Source organism: Anabrus simplex, chromosome 12 (genome assembly GCF_040414725.1).
Source record: "Anabrus simplex isolate iqAnaSimp1 chromosome 12, ASM4041472v1, whole genome shotgun sequence".
Lineage (NCBI taxonomy): Eukaryota > Metazoa > Arthropoda > Insecta > Orthoptera > Tettigoniidae > Anabrus > Anabrus simplex.
Genome location: NC_090276.1, coordinates 57,210,071 through 57,232,660, shown reverse-complemented (window position 1 = coordinate 57,232,660; position 22,590 = coordinate 57,210,071). Strand labels below are relative to the sequence as shown.

The following is a 22,590-nucleotide window of genomic DNA, read 5'->3' as shown; positions in this document are numbered from 1 at the left end:
TGGAAATGTATTATTATACCACTGGGCTGATCCGGGACTGGACCTGCCAACTTTGTCTAAGAATATCAGCTCTCTACCGTCTGAGCCACTCAGCTCTGGTTTTTTCTTTAGGCTGAATCATTATTATTTAACTAATCAGGACTGCTTTAGGTTTAATTTCTTGATTTATTAAAGTGACCTGTCTGTACATATGAACATTTTCCTGCTGAGATAACGATTAACGCTGTTTAGAATTCCCTAGAGAAAGTTCAAATGAAGCGATTCATTGAACAAATGATTCCCATCTCCCCAAAACAAACCGTCATTAACGGGTAGGACAGTTTATTGGCCAGAACAAGAACTGTTGTTCTATATCCAAAATTCTTGTGACTCATTCCTAACAATGAAGTATGGTATTTGTTGATGTTTAATGGTTTAACGAGATCGCGTGTATCTGGGTGATTATTTTAATGAACTTCGTGAACTGGAAAAGAGCTCATATCATGGCATGACTGAGTTATCTCAATTAGCTTGTTATGCGCACGCGAAACGTTTCCAGAGATTTAAAATTAATGAAGTGTAATATTTTCTTTGCACAGCATGAGTCGACCACGTCACCAACGAGGAGTTGCTCCGTTTTGACGGAAAATCTTGAAATTCGTCTTCTTATTCTTATTCTCCTTAATGTTGCTATGTAACCTGCATGTCTTCCAAGAGTTTCCTTTCTTTGGCCAACAGTTTCAAGTGGGACTAGGTGTGCCTCTAGGTCTTCCTTTGCTACTTCTACCTTCCAGTTTCCTTTCAAACAAGGTAGTGCATCAATCAGAATGACGAAACTAGTTGCAAACACCGCTATTTCTTCTCCTGTTGAAGGTTTCAACCAAGGCGCGTGTCTCAGCTGATTTTTAGAGAACGTTTCCAATATATTCTTAGGAGTCGACGCCGGCACCACATCTCAAATGTCTTTAGTTTCAATACTTCCGCTTGTTGCAGGGTCCATGTTTCTAACCCATAGCTTAAAACGCTCCATACAAATCTTTTCTGAAGTGCTTTCGTATCTCCATGTTGACGGATTTTTTTTTTTTTTTGAAAGCTTTCTTTGCCTGTGCAATTGGGGCGTTTCGTTTCGTTCGCTCAGGCAGCGCACCGGCCTCTCGCCGTTAGGTTCTGTGGTTCAAACCCCGGTCACTCCATGTGAGATTTAGGCTGGACAGGTATTTCTCCGGATACTTTGGTTGTCTGTCATCTTTCATTCCGGCAACACTCCCCAATATCATTTCATCTGTCAGTCATTAATCATTGCCCCAGAGGAGTGCGACAGGCTTCGGCAGCCGACAATTCATATCCTAGCCACTAGATGGGGGATTCATTCTTTCCATTCCCATGACTGTTGGTAGCTAAAAAGTTCCTTTATCGCTTCTTCTATATAGATGTAAATATTAGCGGTGGTTCTACATCCTTATCTTACGCCTTTTTCAATGTTTGCCAATTATTATTATTATTATTATTATTATTATTATTATTATTATTATTATTATTATTATACATAACAAAATTACACCAGCCTCAACAGAGTCGAGTAGATATCAGTAAAATACCACGTAAGGTGAAACCTTGTGTATGGTAATTTAGAATATTAATTACATAGAGAGAAATATTTTTTTAAATGGTGCCTGAAGTACGAGTATTAGAGTGGTAGAGTATTCTTCTGTCCCTGAAGTATATTTTCAGCTTACCTATGATTTCAAACAGTACATTCCAGTTTAAATTATGAAAGACCGAGCTCGATAGCTGCGGGCGCTTAAGTGCGGCCAGTATCCAGTATTCGGGAGATAGTAGGTTCGAACCTCACTGTAGGCAGCCCTGAGGATGGTTTTCTGTGGTTTCCCATTTTCACACCATGCAAATGTTGGGGCTGTACCTTAGTTAAGACCACGGCCGCTTCCTTCCCATTCCTAGCCCTTTCCTGTCCCATCGTCGCCATAAGATCTGTCTGTGTCGGTGCGACGTAAAACAACTTGCAAAAAAAAAAAGTTATGAAAGGCTTTCTCTATATCAATGAATGCAATTACCGTTGGTCTGGCTTCACGTGTTCCCCTTCCCTTCATAAATCCAAACAAACTGTTCTTCTGAAATAGTATCACATATGTGTTCCTCTATATCGGTAATAGATAATTCGAGCTATGATTTTAGAGGCATGAGGGAGGAGGTTCAACGTTCTGTGATCTGCACATAACTGTGTTCTATGCTGTTGAGATGGGAATAAGGATAATCCCAACCCTCACAAAACACAGGATGTCATCCTATTTTGGAGGATAGATAGAAGGAGAAACCTGCACGTGGGAGAAGAAGATTATCCTGGACGTGGAACCTTCGAAATTGGTTCCACATCTACGATACGGCAATTGTGATACAAGATAATAATAATTATTACTCCATGACCAAAGGCAGGTGTTTTTCGCAAGAACGATAAACTCGACAAAAAAAATATATTGAAGCGATTTTGAGGTGTCTCAATGAATTGCGTGATTCTGGTTAAGGACATTATGATTTCATTTTTGCGAATTATCGCGATAAGGCTAGTGTAAAGTGAAATTCATTCACCAGAAGAAGACGGCGCGCTCTTTTGTAGCTACCCCCGCCTCACACAGGAACCACACACACACTTCAAGCACGTGCTTACTGATACAGTCTGCTACAACCCGTCGACCTTAGGAAGCGAATTCTTTGTCAGTGAAGTAGACAGTTAACTGTCGCAATAATTCTCCTGTAAGAACAGCTGCAATCTTGAACTTTTTGCAGCCAATTAGTAATTCTGAAGAATTTAATTGATACCGGGAGTCTACGAAGGACGAGAGATTCACAACTTGTCGAAAGGTGACCACGGGGCCAGAGCCGAGTTGACAATGTTTCCACATATTTATGTCATGTTTCTCTCTATCATCGTTCCCAACTGACCGTGGTCAACTGTTATCTTCTATTCTCGAAGGTTTTTTTTCATTCTTTACCCGATACATTCATTCTTCGAAAGTATTGAGTGTCCGCGACTGGATCCCAAGGTTCTAGGTTCAAACCCGACAGAGGTATTCGAATCGGAAAAAGTCCATTCGACACTCCATGTCGTACGGTATCGGCATGTAAAAGAACTCTGATGACACAACTAATTACAAATTCGGTCGTAGTCCACCCAAGAGAAATTCAGAGAGCCTACATGGTATAACACAGATTGCTAGCTCACAGTACCGCCACAGACGATGAGATAGGAAAAGGCTAGGACAGGGAAGGAAGCGACCGTGGTCCTTAAGATACAGCCTAAGCATCCGCCTAATGTGAACATGGGCTGCCGACAGTGGGGCTCGAAAACATCTTCGAACCATGTAGCAAATTCTTTCCGTCTCGGCAACTAAAGCCACCTTCTTCATCGTTGTTTAGGAAAGGTCAGCCCTCTCCTATATTTAGTAATATGAGGGGCTGAAATTTCCATTGTTTTCCCCTTTTTTAAACTACAATCATCACTCCCAGACGCCAATAACCAAAGCCTTGTACTTTTTAAAACTAGAGCAACCATTGACTTTATTCCTGGACGGTAGAATGGCATGCCAACAAATAATACAAACAAGAAAGTAAGTATGACGCAAGTCAGTTGCTGTTTATTCCGTGGTTGCAGCAACAATGGTAAGGTCAGTAATCATTGTCTACCAATTAACCATTCTGAGTGTGACACACACACTGAGGCAATTTGCCAAATCAAGTCTGCTTTGTGCGTCTGTCTTAACAAAGAATACATCAAAAGGCACACAAGTTCCGCTACTGTTTTACCTTGATGGACGTCAACGTCCTTCTACCCAGTCCAGGGAAGTCACACACACAATGAACATCCATTCTACTGAATCATAAGTCTGCAGCGGATCTAGTGGCACTTCGAAACAATGGGAACTGTCTTAAACACCATAATGGGGTTGCAGAGATAGATAGTTGCACACCTCTCTTATTTTTACCAGTGGTACTACGTTTCGTTCATGTAAATTAGGTTGGCACCTCTCTGTGCGCTAGTGACTCCTTCCAATCTGTCAGTTGCTAGGGGCATTCTGACGACACAAACAAACACAGGTCAGGGTTCGAGAAACCGTACTGTGGATTTCACGGTTGTGTTTTCCTCATGCGTCAGTAATTCCCTCCTGCAGTATTAGCCCATTGTTAATGTATTGACATCGAACACTTACGTGTGTCTGCTTTGCGATAAGCACAGTGTATCTGTGTGAAGTTTAAAATGGTTAGTTCCGGGTTAAGACTTTAAAAAAAAAAAAAAGCAAGGCATAAGGGAGATATAGGAAGATGGCAGTGAGAGAGATGTACGTGGAAATTACAATCAGATAATAAATTAAGGACACTGAAACCAACAGTGCGTTGAAGTGAACGCAGTGAGGTAAACCATTTTAAGTAACAGAGCCATGCTGTGTGTCGAATGCGAACACCAGAGGTCCTCTTGTGAAGCACGTTGCCGTTAAGAAAAACTGTTAGAGATGCCGGTAATTACTACAAGATTTAGTAAAATCATATCTACTAAAGTGGAAAAATTACCGAGCTCGATAGCTGCAGTTGCTTAAGTGCGGCCAGTATCTAGTATTCGGGAGATAGTGGGTTCAAACTCCACTGTCTACAGCCCTGAATATGGTTTTCCGTGGTTTCCCATTTTCACACTAAGCAAATGCTGGGACCGCTTCCTTCCCACTCCTAGCTTTCATATAGGCTACATCAACTAAAGTGCCATTGCTAGCATTACATAAATCATTTAATTAATAAAACTGTACAAATGTACTGGACCGTAAAATGTAATTTTTACTTTACAGTAGATAACTAGAATAATAAGAAATGTAAAGGCTCATACGCTATGGATGGAATGGGTAGAATAACACCCATGGTATCCCCTGCCTGTCGTAAGAGGTGACTAAGAGGGGCCCCAAGGGCTCTGAAGTTTGGAGCGTGGGTTGGCGACCACGGGGCCCACAGCTGAGTCCTGGCATTGCTTCCACTTACTTGTGCCAGGCTTCTCACTTTCATCTATCCTATTCGACCTCCCTTGTCAAATCTTATTCTTTTCCGACCCCGAATGTACAGTATTAGGAAGGGGCTGCCTGGCCGAGGTGGTAAAGGCGTGCTCGGTGCGCCTGGAAGGACGTGGATTCGAATCCCCGTCAGGAAGTCGTAAAATTTAAGAAACGAGATTTCCACTTCCGGAGGTGCATATGGCCCTAAGGTTCACTCACCCTACACCAAAAATGAGTACCAGGTTCCTGGGGGTAAAGGCGGCCGGGTGTAGAGCTAACCACTCTACCCCATCACTGCCGAGGTTAACAATGGTGGAAGCCTTTACCTTCCACTCCTCCAAGGGCCTTCATGGCCTCTACGGAGATGATTTTGCTTTGCTTTGAATGTATTAGGAATCGAGGCCCAGGGAATCTCTTTTTCACGCCCTTCGTAGCCCTTGTCTTTCCTTGGCCTATACCTTCAGACCCCTCCCACTGTTTCCCTCTGATTAGTGTTAACACAGGATGGTTGCCTAGTTGTACTTCCTCTTAAAACAATAATCACCTTCACCATGATAGCTGAGGCCGTATGATTATTATTTATAGATACGTTTTTGGCGACCATGGAATAGGGATGGAAGCAGCTGTAGCCTTTATTAAGATACAGCCCCAGCATATGCCTGATGTAAAAATACAAACCACGGAAAACAATCTTCTGCCGATGATGGATTCGAACCTGTTATCTGCCAAATATATGCTAACAGTTGCACGCAGTCAACTAGCTCGGTATTATTAATAATACTGAAATGAAAACCTACAACCTGTTTTCCAGTCAGTGACCGGGTCAGGGATGGAATGAATGAAGCCCCTATCTTGCAGCGAGGATGGGAATTGTGCCAGCTGCCGAAGCCTGTCACACTCCTTTGGGCAATGTTTAATGACTGACATATAAAATAAAATATTGGAGAGAGTTGCTGGAATGAAAGATGACAGGGAAAACCGGAGTACCTATCCCGCCTCCGCTTTGTCCAGCACAAATCTCACATGGAGTTACTATTAATATTATTATTACCTGAACTCATCCATCTTCTACTCTATACAATAAGAGGATACAATTATTCCTGGTAAAGAGTACTAGTAAAAAATATAATTATTAATCTCGAATCGTTTAACAATATCCGCCCATATTCGTCATTAGTCCTGATTAAACCTTGATGATTTAATAAACTATGAAATTGAATAGAATGTTTACGAAGATGCTCAAGGCTGAATTATTCCATCGCCCTTTGTTTATGTTTTTCTTATGAAATGTTTGGCATGTACGCTTGTATCACGAAGAATTCCTCAGGAGTTCTTTGTTGTCGAAGGACACCACCACTACTTCGTCCTCCAAGGCCTTGCAGAACAAGCATGTGCGCGTGGCAAAAGAAATGTTTCTGATACTGGATGGACCGATGGACTGCAGGGTGAACTGGAAGTAGCCGGTTGTAACCGGTTCGCAGGTTCTGGTGAGGGCGCGGTTCACATGCAGGCATTCGCTAGCCAATAGCAAACTTGTTCGGCATAGGAACCGTTTTAAACCGTATCGTATTATGTTCGAGTAGGTAATGAGGTGAACTGAGATTCACTGCTGCTGTCGGCTAAATTTATGTACGGTAATGCTGCAGGCATGTCGCCAGTGACGAAGACAAGCGCTCTCGTACTGTCGCGCGAAACATTGTTGTAATATTGTACTAAAACATGTGCAATCTGTCTAAAGGCCTCCTAGGTCGAAATGTTATCGTCTTACGCTCGGGCGGTAGACTAACGCCCACGGTATCCCCTGCCTGTCGTAAGAGGCGACTAAGAGGGGCCTCAAGGCCTCTGAAGTTTGGAGCGTGGGTTGGCGACCATGGGGCCCTTAGCTGAGTCTTGGCGTTGCTTCCACTTACTTGTGCCAGGCTCCTCACTTGCATCTATCCTATCCGACCTCCCTTGGTCAACTCTTGTTCTTTTCCGACCCCGACGGTATTACGTATGGAGGCCTAGGGAGTCTTTCATTTTCATGCCCTTCGTGGCCCTTGTCTTCCTTTGGCCGATACCTTCATTTTTCGAAGTATCGGACCCCTTCCATTTTTTCTCTCTGATTAGTGGTATATAGAGGATGGTTGCCTAGTTGTACTTCCTCTTAAAAGAATCACCACCACCACCACCACCACCACCACCTTTGTCCAACCCTTGTCCCGTTTCTCTACGGGGTTGTGTATGAGCTGAGATGAATCGGTCGTGGCGGGTTTGTATGCCCGGATGCCCTTCCTGACATCAACCTCATTACAGGAGTTAATGAGATGAAATGAATGATGTGATATATCATGGTAGGAAGGGAGATGGTGAAATCCGGTGCCCCCACGTAGCCTACTCCTGTCGAGTAACACCAAGAGTCTGCTCAAGGCTTAAAGTCCCCATCCGACGCACAAATCACCATTAACAGCGTCATAAGCTCTCTATGACCATTGTGGAGAGGTTTGGAATTTAATCCAAGCTTTTGGCACGTGATGTAGTGATTAGAAATTGTGTAGCACCACCTCCCCTACCCTGCCGGCCAACAGTCTGATGGCGAATTTCTTTTTCTACCAACGGGACTCGAACCGGCTAACCTCTGTGTCAAACCGTTTAGACTTCAAGGTTTTAAGGATCATGGCCACCAGGCGGGCTTGGTAATTGTAATAAATATACCTCATAAAATTATAATGTTCGATATTCACAGATTTCATAGACAATTTATTTCAATTCAATGAAGAAATGCATGCTTGCTACTTGTTTAAAACGTTGCAGTAACACACCCAAGGTTTTCGGCGGTGAAATGAAATGGCGTATGGCTTTTAGTGCCGGGAGTGTCCGAGGACAAGTTCGGCTCGCCAGATGCAGGTCTTTTGATTTGACGCCCGTAGGCGACCTGAGCGTCATGGTGAGGATGAAATGATGCTGAAGACGGCACATACACCCAGCCCGCGAGCCAGCGAAATTAACCAATTAAGGTTAAAATTCCCGACCCTGCCGGGGAATCGAACCCGGGACCCCTGTGACCAAAGGCCAGCACGCTAACCATTTAGCCATGGAGCCGGACTTTCGGCCTTGGAAGGATGGGAAAGGGTTAGGACTGGGAAGGTAGTCCCAACCCCATCATCTGCCTGTTGTGAAAAATGGGAAACCACGGAAAAATCATTTTCAGGACTGTCGACGGTGGGATTCGAACCCACTATCTGCCGAACGCAACCTCATAGCTGCGTGACCCTAACTGCACGGCCAACTCGCTCGGTATTTTTTCCTTTTCTTTTTGTACATTTCAAATGCAGCCTTACAACGGTTTTTCAATACAAGTAACTAAGTACGGTATTGTTAAAAACTACAAAACGAAAACCTCAATGTTCCTTTGATTCTTTTATAGTTCACATCAGGTATTTGACGAAATACGCAATATATTGCGTCATTAAAGCTGTAAAGCTATTTTGTTCTTATGCGAAATAACGCCAAATTTCACTCTTTTTACACGAAACAGTACCGAAATTAATCCCATTTTTATATCAAATTGTAAGATGTTTATTCATCATAAAATAGGACCAATAATAAACATTATATGCAGCAGAATGTGTAACACTTCGAACACATAGCCTGCTTGAAAAACTGGCAATTAAGGAAAGGAGGATTATCCAAAATATGCTTGGTCGCAGCCTCAAAGATGGTGTTCACAGACTTCGGAGCAACTTAGAAATATACACCCACACTGAAAAGATATCAACCGCAATCCAGAAAAGGATAACTTTTTACGCTCACCTCTTCCCAGCTGAAAGAATCTGTAAACGTTTGTTATCCTACTTCAGAAGTCTCCTCCAATGGTGGAGATCGATAAGGATCTTTTCAAGTATGGAATCACAGAAACGGACATTCAACTCCGAGCACCACTCAGACACAAACCGAGAAGCAGTCCCAAGTCGACTGAAGCAAGTCCATTCTGAAGCAAGGAAGAAAGCACACAACTGGTGGCCCCGCAAGAAGACAAAACAGTTGACATCTCGCGGTCCTTAGCAGCCTTCGTTTATATCCTAATAAAGGCAACGCCTCATCAATGCACCCACTGTTCTCTTTCATTTATTGTCCTTCTCAGTTTCATGCACCCTAGTCTTTTCTCAATGTCTTCTAGGTTTTTTTTTTTTTTTTTTTTCTTTCCATCCAACTCGTTCTTGCAATTTTGCGCCGTATCTGCTTTACTGTAGCTTCAGGTTTACCTGGAGTCTGAGTTTCACTTCCACAGAGCTCTCCAAAGGATTTTCTGGCATTATATTAATATGTTTGCTGGTTAAAATGTTGTTCTTTGTCATAAATGCCTGTTTTGCCAGGGCTATCTTTCTCTTTACTTCCATCAAACATCTCTGTCCTCTCTTTTTGATGATTTTTAATTTCCATGCTTTTAAAAGTGTCTAATAGCACTTGCAGCATTCTGACCATCAGAGTCTGGTTATGATGCCATCAGCAGGTCTGATACAGTGTAACTTTCTCTATAGACTTCCATTCACTTTGTTTGCCCGTTCATTATTTGAATAGCTTCCTTAAAGAACACATTAAATAGAATGGAGTAAGTCCTTGGCTAACTCCTTTTTTAATCCTTGCCTCTGTCCTGTACCTTACTGATGCTTATTTTTGTGCTTTGGTTCTGACACAGCTGATTAATCTGTTCCTCCAGTCCAACTATTTCATAGTTGGAAAAAGCACAGCTCCCGCTTCACACTGTCAAAGGCTTTTCCCCTGTGAGTGGGGGCGGTAGAAGTAGAATATATATATATTTTTTACAAGTTGATTTACATCGCGCCGACACAAATAGGTCTTATGACGACGATGGGATATGAAAGGGCTAGGAGTCCGAAAGAAGCGGCCGTGGGCTTATTTACGGTACAGTCCCAGAATTTGCTTGGCGTGAAATAGAATAATATTCACTGTATCTCCAGCCTGTCGTAAGGGGCGCCTAAAAAGGGCCCCAGGGGCTGTTCATGTGGAAGCGTGGTTTGGTGATCACGGGGCTGTTAGCTGGGTCCTGGTATTGCTTCCACTTGTGTAAGGCTCCTCTCTTTCATCTACCCTATCTGACCTCCCTTCGTCAAATCTTGTTTCTCTTCCGACCCCGACGGTATTAGATTTCGAGGCCTACGGAGTTATTCCTTTTCACGCCTTTTGTAACCCTTTGTCTTTCTTTGGCCAATACCTTCATATTTTGAAGTGTCGGACGTCTTCCATTTTGTTCCGCCTCTGATTATAGTTAATAGAGGACTGTTGTCCAATTGTGCTCCTTCTGAAAACAATAATTACCACCACGACGTGTCAGAGACTGCCTCTTCTTCTTCTTATTATTATTATTATTATCAACGATTTTACGTCACACTTACTACATTTGACGGTTTTCGGAGATTTCTAGGAGCGAGAATTCTGTCTCACGGGAGTTCTTTAACGTTCCAGTAAATCTAGCGACACGAGACACGTATTTGAGCACCTTCAAATACCATCGGACTGAGCCAGGATCGAACCTGCCAAGTTAGGGTCAGAAGGTCAGCGCCTCAACCGTGTGAGTCACTGAGCCCGGTGTTATTATTATTATTTAAATTCAACATATGCTTAATTATATCAAATACTAGCTTTCGCTCTTTATCTTATCTTATAATTGCATTTATTAAATAAAAACATCTGGAAGAGGGTAAAGTTTCACATTAGGACAGGGCCTCTCAGGCTGCATGCACCAGTGCATTGCGCGGCGCAAGGTGCAAAAGAAGACTTTGCTAGGTTGACCAGATTTCATATCCCCACTCCTCAAGCTTGAGCAATAGCGCTGTCCCTCTCTTTCCTTACGACTGTCTCGCTCGCTCCGCCTGTCTCCGGCTTTCTCACATACTGCTCAGCGCTGCACCATCCGAGCAGAATTGAACCGAGCTTAGCCGAGTCGCCCCGAGACAAAACGCTGGTCCGAACCGATGCACGGTACACAGAACCTCTGCGCCTCGGTTTGCACGCGTGAATTTTTGGACGTTTGAGAGGCCCAGCAGTAGGTCATAGCCATGTGGTCATTCCTGCTGCACTGCTGTGCTTAGTCTCTACTCGATTAAGTTGCTTCTTGTTATATCATCTACTCTGAACTTTCATACTTGTATTGGTGGCAACTTACAACATCAAAAAGTACCATCACCGTAACTGTTGAAATATTATTACCCTTTAAACACCGATAATAGGTTACTGACCTGAGTGAAGTCGGCGCCGATGAAGGCCTGTTCCATACCAATCCATACCGTGATGGGGATGAGCAGCTGTTGGTTTCGTTTCTTCAGCTGGTACGCCGTAGCGGACAAGAGCTGGATACCGCTCAGTTCGGAGCTGTCGTTCTTTCTCTGCTTCTCTCCGTACCTGAAGACAGAACAGTATAATATTGTGAAATCTGTGTCAGAATGTGCTGCCAGCCTTAATGTTACGACCCTTAAAATAACAGTCATTTTAGTCATCTTCTGAAAATACCACAATAAACAGTCACATTGCTCACTTTAAAATTACTAACGAAATAAACACTGCCAATGTTGAGAGGTAGCGTGTGTGTGCCAACTGTGTCGCATATGTGGAGATTTGTACATCCGCTACTGCGTGTTTCGGTGGTGGCTGGTTCTGTGGTGTGTTAGATTAGATTAGAATTAAGAACAAAAACATCCAATCCCTGAGTCAGAAACTTTAACCTGATGTGGATAAACTCGCCGAGCAAGCCAACAATCGAATCCAAGACTCTCCGATCCATGCGCCACGACGCTGACCATTCAGCCAACAAGCTGGACCTGTATTATTATTATTATTATTATTATTATTATTATTATTATTATTATTATTATTATTATTATTTCTTCGTTATGCCCATTCACAGAGCGCGCTTGAACTTGTTCGTTGGCCTGATGGTTTGCGCCTTCTTATCCTCCCAAAATCTCTTCATCAATGCACTGTTTTGCATCTTGCGTTCTGTGGACCACTTCCTACCAGTGTCCTTTAGGTTTCTCCACAAATTTGTGCTTGGCTACTGTTGTACTAAAGGCTTCACGATCTTCTATGATGCCCGTGATATTCATTTCGTAGAGGTCCGCATTAGTTTCTTCTAGCCAATTTTGACCTTCTTTGGGTTGATTACTTTAAATGATCTTTTGGCGAGTCTCTCGCTGTCCATTCTGTGGATAGAGCCATAGCATTTCAGGCGACTCTTGCGTACATCAGTGAACCTGTCAGTTCATGAGTAGAGCCCCGCTGTTCTCCTCTTAATCAACATTCCAGTTTCTCTCGTGGGACCATACATTTTTCGGAGAATTTTCCTTTCTTGCTTTTCAATTTATGTATATTTTAGAGTGACTTCCAGCAAAACAACTGTCTTGTAATGTCCTAATTTTTCATTACGCGATATGACTCTCCCATTGTAGTAATTCTACATTAGTCTGTATGCCTTGTGGAGTTTAGTGGCTCTTTCTACGTTGTCCTTACTGTCTAGTCCCGATGGTAGTATGATTCCCCAAGGTATTTGAAGGACACATGTATTATTATTATTATTATTATTATTATTATTATTATTATTATTATTATTACTAGCCTGGTGCAGCTGCTGGCATCATTATAAGTCAGTTTATACTAGCAGATACAAAATACACAATGACTTTATTATTAGACTCAAGCATCTTCATTCCATTCCAAGCCTTGTGCAGTGAGACTGAACGAGTCTTCAGTAAGGTCACAGGTTGGGATGAGAAACCTTAAATTTAGACAGGAGAAATCGGGGATTTTGTTGTTGCAAAGTAAGCTGACATTTTGGTACAGTATTAGGTTAGCAAGGCTCAGGGAGACATATTTGAATCCCGTTCATGGCAGTTTTCTTTAGCCGATGTCTTGGAAGGGTCGAACCTATTTTCGTAGGCTAATATTAGAGACTAGTCCTGTACCATCAATACCAAGCTTGCAGTTCCTCAGACTAGTCTAACGTTTTGCCACATGTACGGACAGCCTGTTTAGACCAAACCATGTTCACAGTCGAGCCTAGACCTTGAACTTCACCTCCACCTCTGAAGATTATTTATTTTACGATTACGTAATGTTCGTTCTGAGCAATTATCGTTGCTCACTGACATAAGAGGAAAATCCGCGCGTGTTGGGACAATTGCTTTACAAACTACTCCTATCATATGTACATTTTTTTAAATAGCCTGTAAAGCCTTTCAGCGTTCATTGCCTCCACAATGCTCTATTTGTAACTAGCTTTGTGACCCCGTGTATTTCCATACATCTTATCTTTAAATGTGTAAAAACTGGATGTAACTCTGGTCTCCTCCTACTTCTCTTAACCTCTTGGTCCACTTCCTAGTACGTAATCTATCCTCCGCAATTCGCCTCACATGACCGTACCACCGAAGCCTGTTTATGCGTACAACTTCATCCAACGAGTTCATTCCTAACTTAGCCCTTTTTATCTTCTCAGTCCAAGAACCCTGCTGCCATTCTTCCGACCGACTTTTATGCCAGTTATTTCCAACTTACGAATATAATATCTTGAGTCCGTCTTTGGTGGGGCAAGGCGTTTTCTGACCTCCTCCCCCACCACCCCCCGTGCAAAATGATCTTAGGACGACAGAGTGCCCTTTTGCCTCCCTAAAATTCTGCTCCTAGATGTTAAGTCCCCTTAAAACGTGAAGTTTGTTAGTCTTTGGAGGCTGCTAAGGCGTTAAATCTGGACAAGATGGCAGATGGTTTTATATCAAGAAATGAAGCGGGCATTCCTTCAGAGAACTACATTTCCCAATGGAGACTGGCCAGGCGTACCTGGTGGTAGAGCTTTTCACATTTCGTATCATGAAATGCATAATACACAGATTAACAGGATATTATTTAAGAAAATGTAGTTATGAAGCAAGTCCTAATTTTTTAAACTAGTGATTATTTTTGATAGCTTCGTACATAAAACTCGTTCAAAAATGAATTTGGAAACAAGCTCTATTAAGCCAACGGTCGTAGCCGTGTTGAAACACCGGATCCCGTGAGATCTCCGAAGTTAAGCAACATTGGGCGTGGTCAGGAGTTGGATGGGTTGCCACGCGCTGTTGGTGGGGGGTAAGGAAATGGAGGAGCGGAAAGGAACTGGCCATCCTACCGCACGTAAACTCCGGCTCAGGAACACCTCTGCGGAGGTTCGCACCTGCCTTCGGGCAGAATAACCCTTACCTACCAGCTCTATTATTGTTTCTTTTTTTTCCTGTTTGTGAATACTGTCATCTTTTTCTTCTTCTTCGCGATTGGGTCACCTAGGATCACGCGGAATCAACATTTATCGGCCTTCCTTTTACCCAGTAGTTCGTCATCTTCAATGACTTTGCACGTCTCCGGTCCTCCGACCATGCCGATCGTGTGGTTTTCCTTTCTTGTTCCTCAAATCCCCGTGTTTGAATGATGTTTTGTATTTCTTTTCGATCTTGTACATTTGGTGATCCTAATTCAGTGAGGTCTTTCTCTAATAGTTTGTACCACTTTGGTCTAGTGACCTTGTTTTTTAGATATTTGTAAATTTGATGTGCAAGTTCCAAATGCCCTGTGAATTGGATTCGTCGCATTCGAATTGCATCTGTAATTTTGGAAATATGCTTGTAGGCTATATTTCACTATTAGGTTTAGGGTAATGAGTTCCGTTTATGATTCTTGGTCCTAAGATTTTTCGTTCTTTAATCCCTTTTGTTACAGGTTGCGAGTTTCCGCAGCGCAGAGTGCTTCTGGTTTAATACTGTATTATAATGTCGTATCTTATTGTTCCACTGTTTATTGTTACTTGGAAAGCAGTTTCCATCTTTTGAATTTTTGAAGTTATGGATTTCCTTTCATTCCAATTTTCTGTATATTAATCCAGTCTCCTAGGCATTTGAATTCACTCACCCTTGAGATTTTGTTAGTGCCAATGATAAGTTCTTGTGGTGCATTTTTTTATGTCAGTCATATATTTAGTTTTTTCGTATGATATTTGAAGTCCGATTTTTGCTACTTGTATTTGCAGAATATCTAGTTGCTTATGTGCACCTGAATATTGTTATTATATAGGAATGTTTGCATTAATAGTTGTTCCTCCTCCCCTCTGCCGCCAATAATTACCCCAAGGCGGGGCCTGTCCTGAACCCACTCATCTTTCACTCCCTCACAGCAAAGTCTGTCTCAGAATACACAATTTTTTCCGAGAGCCGACTTCTTTGTTGCAGAATACCGAGCTCACTGCATTAGCGGTGTTTCACTTGGTATAAAATACTACGAACATGAAAGAATACAGTCGGCTTCCGTGGCTCAGGCGGCAACGCAGTAGAGGGTATATCATTGCTCCAGAGGAGTGCGACAGGCTTCGGCAGCCGGTGAAGTTCCTATCTTCGCCGCTAAATGGAGGCTTTCATTCCATTCCTGATCCAGATGAAATGGAAACAGGCTGTGGATTTTTTCATGGAAGAATACACATCCTCAGTACTCCGTACATGAAACGATTCAACTGTTCCCCTTTTGTATTTCCCACTCGGCATTAAATCCTCTTAGGTTTCTCCAACTAGGAAGTGCTCATATTCATATCAGCCGGGCTGAGTGGCTCAGACGGTTGAGGCGCTGGCCTCCTGACCCACACTTGGTAGTCCGGTGGTATTTGAAGGTGCTCAAATACGTCAGCCTCGCGTCGGTAGATTTACTGGCACGTAAGAGAACTCCTGCGGGACACAATTCCGGCACCTCGATGTCTCCGAAAACCATCAAAAATTAGTTAGTGGGACGTAAAAACAATAACTATTATTCTCTTTCTCCGTTAGTGTCTTCTAGGAACCAGGTGACAAATCCAATGCTTCATCTTTTGTAGTTCCTTCTTCCTCCAACACTCCATCTGCTCACTATGCCTAATTTTCCCTCTCCTCGGATCATTTTGAGCCTGTTTTCTTTCTCTCCCAACCTTAGAATCCTTCCATTTTTAACACTTTCTTTTTAAAAATTCATTTGTTTCATTTCATGAATCCAGGTTGTTGTTGTTGACTTCTTGTTCCAAAGATATTTGAAGATCTGTTTGGGTAACATGTTGTCATCCTTTCTGTATAAATAAAAAATCAATAGCCTCTTCCGCACTGTATCTGTTAGATTTTCTATGTCCTGGTACATTTCATCATTACCTCTTTATTTCCACAGTTCTCTATTTCTTAGTGGACAGAGTATTTTCCGTATAATTTTTCTTTCCAGTACTTCTAATTTATTCAGATTGTCATTCGGTATATGCATTCCGGTTTGACTACTGTGTTGTGTTATATTTTGAAATTTTTAGGTAATCACTTTTTGTTGTAGATATTATTATTATTTTCGTATCATACTAGCAACACTATGTATTGCCATCCAAGTATTATATGTTTGCCACTGTGATCACACCAGAATGTACTGCATACAGTCGATGGGGAAACCCCTATAGTTGCTGAACAGCGCTACGTCATGTGCGGAGGAAGCCTTAGGCGTTATTAATACTAGATTAGTAGGACCCGTTTTCTTCTTCTGACAGCTACACATTGTGATGGCGTCGCTGGAGGTAGTTTACGTTCAGAAAATGACTCCGTTCCCGAACAGAGAAAAGTATACACATTTCACAACAAGCGTGGAAATATGTCTTGACGGTGGCCTTATATGTTGCCGAGATGAAAATGCTGCGATAGGTCGGTGGAGTCACTGGAAAAGCCATTCGACCAGTATCGGCTACTCAGCAGGACTGACACAACTTCACATTCTTACTAAAAGGCTCTGCAGACGACCTGATTTGTAGGCCCGCCAGTCAGCCTGACCAAATCAGGTGTTGTCAACAGACGGCCTGAATAAGCGACGGATCTCATCAGTTGTCTTTGGCTCCTCAATAGAAAACACACAACATGCCGAAAGGTTGGGGTCGCGCTTGTAGCATCGTTAACCAATGTGAAAAAAAGAAATAATACATCTACAGTTGTAGTTCTTCAGACAAGCAACTCACTGCTGAAAACGTCCTAGGAATATGAGCTGCGAATTTTACCTAAATAAGATAAAATTAAGTATGAGAATGTATGCTATATTCATTCCTAAACATTATTTTCTTAATCATCGTTATCTGGTGGTTTAGATTAGCAGTTTGCCTTTTCCTACCACTACGAGCGCTAATGTGAGTCAATGCAGAGTTTCACTTAAGCACCACTACGAGCGCTAATGTGAGTCAATGCAGAGTTTCACTTAAGCACCACTACGAGCGCTAATGTGAGTCAATGCATTGTTTCACTTAAGCACCACTACGAGCGCTAATGTGAGTCAATGCAGGAGTTTCATTTAAGCCCTTATAACTACATTCGGTGTGGACATTTTTCAATAAAAAAACAACGCCCGAGGGTACTGAACCAAAGAGCACGAATCAAAAAGAAAATGAGTACAGAAACAAGTTATTTTAGGCCGTTTTTCCGGAACTGCATTTAGGCCGGAAGTGATTTTCGAAATATGTTTTTCTAGTTTGATAGAGCTGTCCAAGACTCACAATTTGAAACGCTTCCGGACCCTTTAGCCCTTCAACTTTTGGCACAAGTTAGGAAATTGCTTAATTTTACGTTTTTCATGGCAAGCGGGCCCCTACTTTGTCTGCCAAGAAATGTTTTCAACATTAAAACTTCCGTAATTATTTGACAATGGACTACGAACATCGTTATACCGAGCGAGTCGACTGATACCGTGATGAGTTGCGCTCCTATTTTCTTCTTCACTGTTATCCCCCTGTGGGTGGGGGCGGTAGAATAACACCCACGGTATCCCCTGCCTGTCGTAAGAGGCGACTAAAAGGGGCCTCAGGGGCTCTGAACTTTGGAGCGTTGGTTGGCGACCACGGGGCCCTCAGCTGAGTCCTGGCATTGTTTCCACTTACTGGTGCCAGGCTCCTCACTTTCATCTATCCTATCCGACCTCTCTTGGTCAACTCTTGTTCTTTTCCGACCCCGACGCTATTAGGTTTGCGAGGGCTAGGGAGTCTTTCATGTTCACGCCCTTCGTGGCCCTTGTCTTACTTTGGCCGATATCTTCATTTTTCGAAGTGTCGGATCCCTTCCATTTTTTCCCTCTGATTAGCGTTATATAGAGGATGGTTGCCCAGTTGTACTTCCTCTTAAAACAATAATCACCACCACCACATCTTCACTGTTACAATCGTTGCGTCGCTTTCTATAACCTTTAATTTCTCCAGCAGGACCTCAAGAACCTGATTTCTGGCATCCTTGTTACTATACTGCTTACTCGACGTATCCCACAAAAACTCCGCAATAACTTCGCGCTCAGTAATCACGTACTTCACGTACTGCTCTGGTCAACTGACGAGCCGACCTGCCTGATGTGGTAAGGTGGTCAGGCGGTCGGATGGCGTATCCACCTGACTTCATGATAAGAGTTTCGTCTAACGACTTAACTGATGATGATTATCTAGGGGCCTAACGGCTAGGTCATCCGTCCCTAATGGTACGAGGTGCAACGACAATTAACACTTCAAAATGTATCCACTGAGTAAAATATAAAGCGAATGATGATGCAAAAATGACCATGAATCCAAAACGATCAGTGGATCCAATTCTGAGATGATGCTGGTTATAAAAATGGGTCCAAATCCAGGCTACCAGCCCCACATTATAGTACTTATCACTGGTAAAGCAGAACCGTCGTGTTCCTCCTACTAATAACAGGTAATGCAGAACCATGGTATGACACGCATAATGGGACCACAGACCCATGGTGTTCTTCACATAGCGGGACTAATCACAGGCCACGCATGCTCCTGGCGCCGATCACCTAGTGGTATTAATCACGACGACATAACTACACAAAACCTGATTTAGCGCCTGATCTCACCAAATCCACCTGATTGCCCGACCAAATCAGGTGTCTGTAGGGCCTTTAAAAACACACACATGATTCACCATACTCCTACATTCCACACATGAATTAATATGTTGGGAGGAACTATCGTGTTTTTAATTTCCTTCTTTCAAGTGTTCGAAATCTGTTCCACCAGCTTTCGTCCAAGTCAAGTCCGAACAACAGATACGGAAAACAGTAAAACCTCGTTATTTGACTCGCAGTCGCACAAACATTCGTGTTCTGTATACACCCGTTGCTGGGATCTATGCCGATATTCGCGCCTTGGTATTGTTCCACTTGTTCCGAGTTTTAAATGAGATGCCCTTCGACCGAGTACTTTTATCTCGGTCTTTTCAGTTAGGGACATTTGAGAAAATATAATATTACTCGCAAAATTCAGTGTTTCAGAAGAACTACCAATGTTACGTACGCCGACTATAACCTTCGTGTGTTTCCCTTCGTAGCGGCTAGCTTCGCCAATGCCCGAATCTCCCGTTCTGTGCGTGGTAAGAAATAGTAGGTTCTACGCAGGCGCGAACCAAACTTACCCAAAAATGAATCTGCAAAGAGGGGCAGAGGCTTCAACGGGCCAGTAAACCAAAAGAAGCGAACTACGCGTCAGATGAAAACATTGCCCACTAGCTGCATGGTGCACCTAGTAGTAAAACTGAATGAATCATCATTCCAAGTTTTCTAAGGAAGCTTTGATCTGAACTCAATTCTTGTCCTTGTAAATGTGTAAAAACATCGTCTAACTTCATATAACATGGCAAATATCACCTTAGAGAGACCGTCATATTTAAGAATTCCCTACCAATACAGAACAATTCTCTCTACCAGTAAACAGAATGAAGGAGAAGGGCGGGTTTTCCAAACAACACAAGTATATCAGGCTATACTAATTCTCAGAATCGGGAGTTCGGTTTCTGCGGTCAGGAGAAAGGATGAAAAATTAGGCGCGTAAATCAGGAGAGTTGGCACGTCTGTCACAAACAGATGATCAGCAAGGCCTTGCTTAGCGGATGTTTCCAGTTTCCCCTCATATTCACCCATCGAGGAACTCACCTGGAGAGAGGGTCGACGAAGATCGCCACCATAGCTACGGCGACAATGACACAACATAAGTAGATGCCGCTGATCTCGAAGATTTCGCTGTCAGGAGGACGTTCCAAGTTGTCATTTCCCTGACTGGCTGACAAGCAGAAGTTGGCGCCGCAGAACTTGAGGTGTTCAGTGGACGTCGTGTTCCCATGGGACTGCGCCGCTCCGTGCGGAGACGAGAGAACTGCGCCATGGAAAGAAAAACGATCATAGTTATAGAATAATGTGGTTCAAAATTATATTATTTTGTTTCTCTCATTTACAACATTATTCTGTTTTATACAACGCAAAGCAAACACTCTTATTGCAATTAGAACTTTTGTGGTGGACGCAATCTTAAATCCAGAATTAGGAAAATTATATCAAGCCATGATTTTTCTGAGGTTGAAAATGATACGATGAAACCTCCCGCTTTAAACTCTTTGCCGTTCATTAGGTGCTTCTGATAAGGTGATGTTTATTGTTTAAAGAGGCCTAACAGATAGGTCATCGGCCCCTCTTCTCGTAAGGACAATGGTAGAAGTTTCATATACCGGTAACTTATAATTCTGAATTATATTACCCTGCTATAACGCTTCCAAATACTGCTTATAGCGTTCCTTTCGGATCGGAAATGAGTGAAATTTCCGTATAAATTGCAATGATTAAAATAATGGTGAATGCACTCAAATGAATCCCTGTCAATGCAGAGGTTACGTGTTACCTTAGAGGATTTGGAACGTTAGAAAAATGCGATGTCAATGAAATGACTGCGAATCATCCTGTCATCATTGCTCAAGATGAAGGCGTAAATCAAACACTTTCTTCAAAGTAAATGAGATCGTATCTGCATTTTCAGAACAACTATTCAGTAATAAAATAAATGTCCTACGAAATGGTGTCAAAATTCCTTTCCCTAACTCAAAGCATTTCCCGCCTGTAGCGCCGTTCAGCTTGAAACGCGGGTCGGGTGAAGCAGAGTCTGCTTCGGCCGTTCCAGTGGTCACTACTAAACCATGGATCTACAGCTCTGCTTTCAGGGGGCGGAAAGAGTGTGGTCCCCACCGTCGGCTGTCCTCAGAATGGTTTTCCGTGGTTTTCCGTTCTCCTGCACTAATGTGAACGGCGGGGCAGTTCCTAGTATGGACAACGGTCGCCAACCCCTTCACCCTCACCGAACATCTCCTTCACCGAATCAAATATCCTTGGCCTGAGAGACGGCGTCACCCTCTAGACTTTCACTGAAGCAGATTTTTGTTTATATTTATTTTTTTTCAGAGAGGATGGTTGCCTCTTGAAACAACAATCACCACTACTACTGATCAGTAGCCAGCAAGCTACCTGCTACCTTGTTTGAGAGAGAAACAATACTGCTATTTGTGTTAACTTACCCAGAGAAGAGATGAGGTTGCCCCACAGCTCAGCCGTCTGCCAGGCGAGGAAGAAGAAGCCGAAGAATCTGACGACGATGGCATCTACAGCTTGGTCCGTGAGCTTAGCGTAGACGCCTCCAACTTGTGTGAGGTAGGTAGCTTTGGAGGCCCACATGGGCGCCGCGCCGATACCCAGGAGAACACCAGCCGGGACCAGAGTGTAGAACCTGGGGTAGAATTGCGCGGCGATGTAGGGGGCGTAGCACATCATGGAGATACAGAGCGTCCACTTGACGGTCAGTCTCTTGATGAGGAACGTTGGTACGAATATGCAGGAGAGAACCAGTGCCGCGTAGATCGCACTCAGTGACACAGTTCCCAGACCATCTCGAGCGTTGATGGAACTCTGCAGGTTGGCGGTGCCCTGGAAGGCCGTGAACTGCACCATGAACGCCAGACTCACAGCAGCAATGTTTTTCAATATTCTCCATTTCTCCTTCCGCGAGAGCCGACACTTCCCGTCATTGTTGTTGGCTTCTTCCTCGTCGATCTTTGAATTTGCGGGAGGTTTCACGATATCATCTCCCGCCTTTATCTCGCCGTCGTCTTTGAAGGCTTCGTTAGCGTACCCGCCGCTTACGGAGTATACGGCTACGTCCGTATCTTCTTTGGTTTTTGTATCATTCCCCGCACTGGGAGGTGAACGGTCGTCGAAGGAAGCCACCATTGTGTCGCCGTGCGGGATGAACGCGTCGGCTGATGCTGAAACAAACAGAGAAAAGACTTTGTTAGTCCAAACACTGCACATGAGACACATTACAAAGATTAATTCGGCAGATGACAGATGGATTATGCTAACAAGGAAACCCTTTCATGAATGTCTGATCTGTTTCGAGATTTGGTACGACGACTTCAGTAGGAATGTTTTATTCAGCCATATCAAAATTAGATGCTCAGTCATATACTTAGCTCCTGTTTAGGGATGCCAGAGTCTGTTCATTTAAGCACCGCGCAGACAGGAGTAAGCGGCGGGTAGCAGGTAGAGGTGGGGAAGTAATGTGTGTGCGAGAGAGAAAGAGTGGGAGCGTGACACATGAACTGGCCGGCCACCCCGCATTGTGTTGAACGATGAATCGCGTTTCTGCACTACCCCGGAATATGGCGGCGACCTGGGGAGAGGTCCTATTCTGCCACTGTTT

The 22,590-nt window shown here is 43.2% G+C and overlaps 1 protein-coding gene across 2 annotated transcripts in view; it reads right to left on the bottom strand.

Moving 5' to 3' along the window:
* The window catches only part of LOC136884061 (UNC93-like protein), a 345,685-nt gene that overhangs the window by 34,827 nt on the left and 288,268 nt on the right, over nt 1–22,590 (bottom strand). For both annotated transcript variants that reach the window (XM_068229948.1, XM_067156085.2), the window contains exons 2-4: nt 21,410–22,153; nt 20,004–20,223; nt 11,267–11,429 (exon numbers count right to left, since the gene is read on the bottom strand). In XM_068229948.1, coding sequence (XP_068086049.1) covers nt 11,267–11,429; nt 20,004–20,223; nt 21,410–22,118 — 1,092 coding nt within the window. In that variant the 5' untranslated portion in view covers nt 22,119–22,153. The remainder of the gene's footprint in view (nt 1–11,266; nt 11,430–20,003; nt 20,224–21,409; nt 22,154–22,590) is intronic.